This window comes from Camellia sinensis, chromosome 7 (assembly GCF_055761805.1).
Source record: "Camellia sinensis isolate YWXY chromosome 7, ASM5576180v1, whole genome shotgun sequence".
NCBI lineage: Eukaryota > Viridiplantae > Streptophyta > Magnoliopsida > Ericales > Theaceae > Camellia > Camellia sinensis.
Window position 1 is genome coordinate 170,562,732 of NC_138967.1, and position 6,000 is coordinate 170,568,731.

The 6,000-nt window shown below is 33.0% G+C and overlaps 1 protein-coding gene across 1 annotated transcript; it reads right to left on the reverse strand.

Moving 5' to 3' along the window:
- Positions 1–3,123: 3,123 nt before the first annotated feature.
- Positions 3,124–5,402, reverse strand: LOC145796281 (uncharacterized). The gene is made up of 4 exons (XM_082881357.1): positions 4,961–5,402; positions 4,331–4,545; positions 3,881–4,276; positions 3,124–3,774 (listed from the first exon to the last, which is right to left on the reverse strand). The coding sequence occupies exons 1-4, from the start codon at positions 5,400–5,402 to the stop codon at positions 3,124–3,126; spliced, it is 1,704 nt and encodes a 567-aa protein (XP_082737483.1).
- Positions 5,403–6,000: the final 598 nt, after the last annotated feature.

A 6,000-nucleotide genomic window follows, 5' to 3' on the forward strand; every position in this document is an offset into this window, starting at 1 on the left:
AACCATAGAAACAAATAATGCAACAAATAAGCAACTACAAAGCTATTGAATATGATATATTCCACTCTAAGTTCTTTTAAATCACATTTCTAACATATACAGAGGATACATTATTTCCTGACAAATTACTTTGAAAATTTAATACTATCTGTGGTGTGAATATCCATCTATAGACCATATGTGGCTATAAAATTAGCAAAAAAGTTGTGCTTCAAGGGTTTGTATAGGTGTTTGGTGACTTAGTAAGGCAAGGAATGACATAATTTCTAAAGCTGTGAGAGTAGCAAGCAACCCTCCATAAACAACCAACAACAAATTAGTTTACATAATTTTTCCAAGTTAGCCGGTTGAGTATCATTTAATACACAGTTATAATGCAAAATATTCATATTAAGCTAATTCATACCACTACTACCCGAAGCACTTCATTCACAAGTTTTCATTTCTTCCTTGTATGTCCTTTAATCCAAACATCAACTCTAGATATAGAATCTGGGTGTGAGCTTTGATTTTTCTATTAAAAAAAAAAGAAAAAAAAAACAATAAAACATAGTTCAAAATAAGAAGAAACAAAATCAAAATGCTTTACAAATAAATGTTGCCTATATTGTCAAACTTACCATTTCTTCCTCTAATCATGCATAACCTTTTCGACTCATGGTGTGTAAGACATTTTGCTTTGTCCTCATATCTTTGAATTTGTTACTCTTTTCCTAAGTGTAAACATTTGAAATATCAACATTTATTAAGAATTTATAATCTTTATCTTAATTGTTATGAAAAGAAATGAGCTTCTAATTAAAAGTTACAATTACATAAAATTGTTATGAAAAAGAAAACTTACAATAAAGCCTTTTGAAAGTCGATTTTTCACAAATGCCTTCCATTCAGCCATTCCAATGTTATCAGGTTTGGTGAGGGCAATATTACGTGCTAAATGACCTTTACCTGTTGCAACAAGAGTTCTTATTTTTCTTGATAGTTCAGACTTGTGATTGCGCCACAATTTTGCAAACTTTTTCATCACATGTGTTTTGTGGATATCATGCATTTTGCATCTAAGCTGCATTTTCATATAAGCTAACATTTAGTATTAGAAGAGGGGAAAAAATTAAGAATTGTTGTATAATAATTATAATTAACTACATAAACATATTACCTTCACACAATCCCATAACTTATCTTTAATCTCAACCGGAACATCAACCCAATAATCTATGTTAATTGGGACCAACTCTCGAGCTAAGATCCCTTCTAAGGTTGATAATTGTACCGATTTAGGTCTTATCGGTTGGTTCCTTTCATTGAAGTCGATCTCATCACACTTTTGCTTTCCTTTGTCATGCATCTTTAATTTTGACGGCCCCCTAGTTTTCCTCTTCGGTTCTTGACTAGAGTCTCCATCTACATTTGGTGATTCAATTTGTAGAGTATTGGAACCTGCATCTGAAATTCTGATAGGTCCATTACTTTTGTCATCCATTGTGGTAGCAACTACAGCTTCTTGCTCTTTACTATGTCTGTTCGCTGCTTTTTTAGAACTCTTTATGACACATGAAAAAATAAAGACAAGGCAACCAATAATTAGTTACAAATGTGTATCCAAAATAAATAAGTTAGAAAAAAACATTTGTTTCAAGTTTAATTTTATATTAAATAATGTATAAAGTTACCTCTGCACACATATTGTTGGTTGGCAACTTCAATTACTAAATCCTTAGAAAAGAATTCCACCTGCAAAAATGAAAGAATAAAACCAAATCAAGTTATATCCTTTATATGAGATAAGTATGCGAAAGAGTATTATAAAAGGAGAAAAAAGAACTAATTAATTTAATACATACCACAAATATTACATAGAGAAAAACAGGTTCTTAAACATCAATCACAAAAGAACACAAGTGCTCATAATGTTATTTATTTCATTACTAGGTCAACAAAACATTTTTGGTAACTCATTCATCAGGCAACACTTCCACACCCTCACAATTAGTCCTTACATAGCACTCATCTTCATCACTGTTAGCCATTTCAAGCCTAGCTATATCGACATGTCCACACGGCATATAAGCATCATCATCATACATTTCAAAATCATGAAAACCTCTTGGGGGTGCTTTAAGTACAACTTCCAACTAGATGTATCACTATCTCTCAAAGAGAACACTTGTTTTGCATGTGAGGCTAGAATGAATGGATCTCTCTCAAATTGATGTCTTCCATGTTGTAAGTTAACCAAAGTAAATCCATCTTCAACTTTGGCACCATTTCCAGTAATTGCCCAATCACATTTAAATAAAGGGACTTGAAATTTATAATAGTCCAACAAAATAATCTCTTTAATAACCCCATAAAAAGAGATTTTGCTCACAACTTGTGTGGTATCTCTCTTACTAGCTCGACAAAGAGTTTCTGCTTCAATGGAAACACCGCTATTTTGTGTAGCCCTCTCAACATTGGTTGTATGAAAGCGATGCCCATTAATGACATAACCCAAGTATGACATTGCATTATTTCTTGGGCCAGCTGCAAGCTATTTCAATGTATTTGACACCTCACCACCACAAGAATTGATCTTCTCTTTCAACCATTGACAAAATGTATCCATTTGTCTAGAATGTAGTAATGCAACATTCCTCAAGAAATGCTTATCCAAACGCTTAAGCTCCTCTGCATGCATCCTAATAAAAAAGTAAAATGGTAAGAACATAACATTATTTGAATAGACAATTACAGAGTAATATTTAACTCATCATACTTACTCTATATAAGGTTGGACTTCTGCACTGTTTATTAGAACACATCGATGAGCAATTTGCAACACATCATCTAGTATAATTATTGATTTTCCCGAAGTAATTGGGCGTCCTTCTAGTATTGTTTCACTTTCAAGTTCTGTATTGCGATTATGTCGAGCACCTATTTCAGCTGCTTTCTTCATATACCCACTACAAAATTGCATACACTCTTCAACTATATAGCATTCTGCTATGCACCCCTCGGGTCTTGCACGATTTTTAACATAACCTTTGAGTATCTTCATGTATCTAAACAACAATAAAATTCAGCTTAACAAATTTTTTTAGAAGTTTATTTATTTTAGACAAAAAATAATACTTATATTTAAAATATGACATAGACTAACCTTTCAAATGGGTACATCCAACGAAACTGCACTGGTCCACATAAGCGAGCTTCTCGGCCTAAGTGGATTGTTAAGTGTACCGTAATATCAAAAAATGATGGAGGGAAGAATCCTTCTAATATACACAAAGTCTCGGCAACATCATTTTCAAGTTGTTCTATCTTATTCCTATAAATCACGTTTTGACATAACTGATTGAAAAAAGAGCACAATCGGAATATTGCATTCCCTGGTCCTTTTGGCAAAAGTCCTCTTAATGCAACTGACAACAGTTGTTGAAACAAGACGTGACAATCATGTGACTTGAGTCCAATTAACTTGCATTCTTGTAATGAAACACAATTAGCAATATTTGAGCTATAACCATCAGGCAACTTCAAATCTTGTAGCCTAGAACAAAAAATCTTCTTCTCATCATTGGAAAGTATATGTGATGCTGGTGGCAAGTAAAAATGGGATCCTTTATCCTCTGCATGCAATTCACTTCTAATTCTCATTTCCGCCAAATCTTTACGAGCCTTAAGACCATCCTTTGATTTTCCCTTAACATTTAAAAGTGTACATAAAATGCTTTCACAAACATTTTTCTCGATGTGCACCACATCCAAGTTATGACGTAAAAGCAATGCCTGTAACATCAAACAAAGATTTATTATTCAAAAAATTATAAGAAAAAATTTAACTAAGACTAACGATAGACGAACGAATATGAAATCATAATTTCCAAGCACTTACATCCCAATATGGTAGATTGAAAAATATGGACTCCTTCCATGGTTGGACGTAATCAGATTCTTTTTGGTCTTTTTTTTGTTTCGTCTGGTCCCTTTTTCTTTTCCTTTCCCTTGTAGTTTTTCCCCAATTAGTTTCAATGTCCCTTATTGCATCTAACACATCAGATCCACTCAATGGTTTAGGATTCCCCTGAAGTTCTTGCTTTCCATCAAACCAACTTCTTTTCATTCGAAATGGATGATCCGGAGATAGAAATCGCCTGTGGCCCATGTACATTGTCTTCTTACTGTGATTCAACCACTGCAAGCATGTGTTAATGCTACATATAAGACAAGCAACTTTCCCTTTTGTGGCACATCCAGCTAAGTTCCCATAAGTTGGAAAATCATTTATTGTCTACATCAACATAGCCTTCAAATTAAACATAGACTTATTGGCTGCATCATAGACCTCAACACCATTATTCCATAATTCTTGTAGGTCTTCTATAAGTGGTTGCAGATACACATCTATGTCATTCCCTGGTTGCTTTGGTCCCAGTATAAGTAATGTCAACATTATATTGTCTTTTGTCATGCATAACCATGGAGGAAGATTATAAGTCACTAACATCACTGGCCAACAACTATACCTTGAGCTAAGATTTGCAAAAGGATTAAATCCATCTGTTGCAAGACCAAGTCGAAGGTTTCATGGGTCCGATGCAAAAGAGGGCCACTTTTGATCAATTGAATCCCAAGCCAATGAATCAACCGGATGTCGCATCTTTCCATCTTGACTTTTGTGAGTGGAATGCCAAGTTAATTGTTCATGCTTTTACTTGTGACCTGAATATTCTTCTAAATCTTGGAATTATGGGAAAATAACGCAACACCTTCGCTAGAACCCCCTTTTTAATCTTCTTAGTTCGCTTATCTACTTTCCAACGTGAACAATTGCATTTTGGGCATGTCTCCATATGTTCTAACTCTTTTCTAAATAAACAACAATCAGTGACACAAGCATGTATTTTGTCATACCCTAGATCAAATGCTTTAAACAACTTCTTTGTTGTATATATAGATTGCACAAGTATGTTACCTTCTGGTAGCATGTCAGACACTATTCTCAAGAGTTTATCAAAACTCTTATCAGATGCCCCATGCACAACTTTATGCTTGCATAAAGCGACAATTGCTGAAAACTTAGTGTACTTTGTACAACCTGGATATAAAAGAGTTCCAGCATCTTCTAATGCTTGTGTGAACTCCCTCTCTCTACTTTCATTTGTAGGTTGCGAAAAATCATCTTGTACATAAACATCTCTAAACATCCTATAAGTCTCTGGAATTGCAACATTCTCTTGAACTTCTATAGATTCACTTAGTCGTTCCCCATGGAGAACCCATGATGTGTATCTAGGATGCATTCCTTTCATGACTAAGTGCTCGAACACAGTATCACAATGTTGCTGTGATAGGTTTTGACAACTTCCACAAGGACATATGATCATATCAGGATTCTCTGCATTCTCCTTAGCCATATTGGAAAAAAATTTCGCTCCATCCAAATACTTATCCGATACTCTGAAAATTTTAAATTATTATTAATTCCATCCAAAAAAAAAAATTGTGTAGCTTATCATTTGAAAGCATATTTATGGTTGTGTTTGGAAATAAACCTTGGAAAATGTACCCATTGTTTATCCATCTTGAACTTTCCACTTGTTAACAAATTGCATCCACAAAAATCGCTCGAACTAGTTACATGCATCAATGCTCAAAATGATTAGCAAATACACCAAGATGGTGATTTAGAATTTCAATTTCCCATTAATGGTTCTCAATGACTGTGGAGTTGTGTTTTGAGTTTAAAATATTAAAATATTTACAAAATCAAATAAAATATTTAAAATAAAAAATTTAAAAATGTTTAAATAAAAATTATATATTTAAAATAAAATAATAAATTTTTCTTAAACATTTTTAAATATTTAAAAAAAATAAATCCCAAAAAAAATTCTAAATACAACTCAAAATTGAAATCTGTACAATTCATACCTTTATAAAATGTAGAATAAAATGATATAGACAGCGTTGTATAAATAATACAGTGTCATTAATTTATACTTATATATTGAT

What these genes read in the sequence shown, in the direction of transcription:
- LOC145796281 (XM_082881357.1), bottom strand. Translation starts at nt 5,402, where the DNA reads ATGGCTAAGGAGAATGCAGAGAATCCTGATATGATCATATGTCCTTGT. An exon ending in GTCTGACATGCTACCAGAAG is followed by an intron (nt 4,546 to 4,960) that starts GTAACATACTTG and finishes GTCTTGCAACAG; the next exon opens with ATGGATTTAATCCTTTTGCA. An exon ending in TATGGAATAATGGTGTTGAG is followed by an intron (nt 4,277 to 4,330) that starts GTCTATGATGCA and finishes ATGTTGATGTAG; the next exon opens with ACAATAAATGATTTTCCAAC.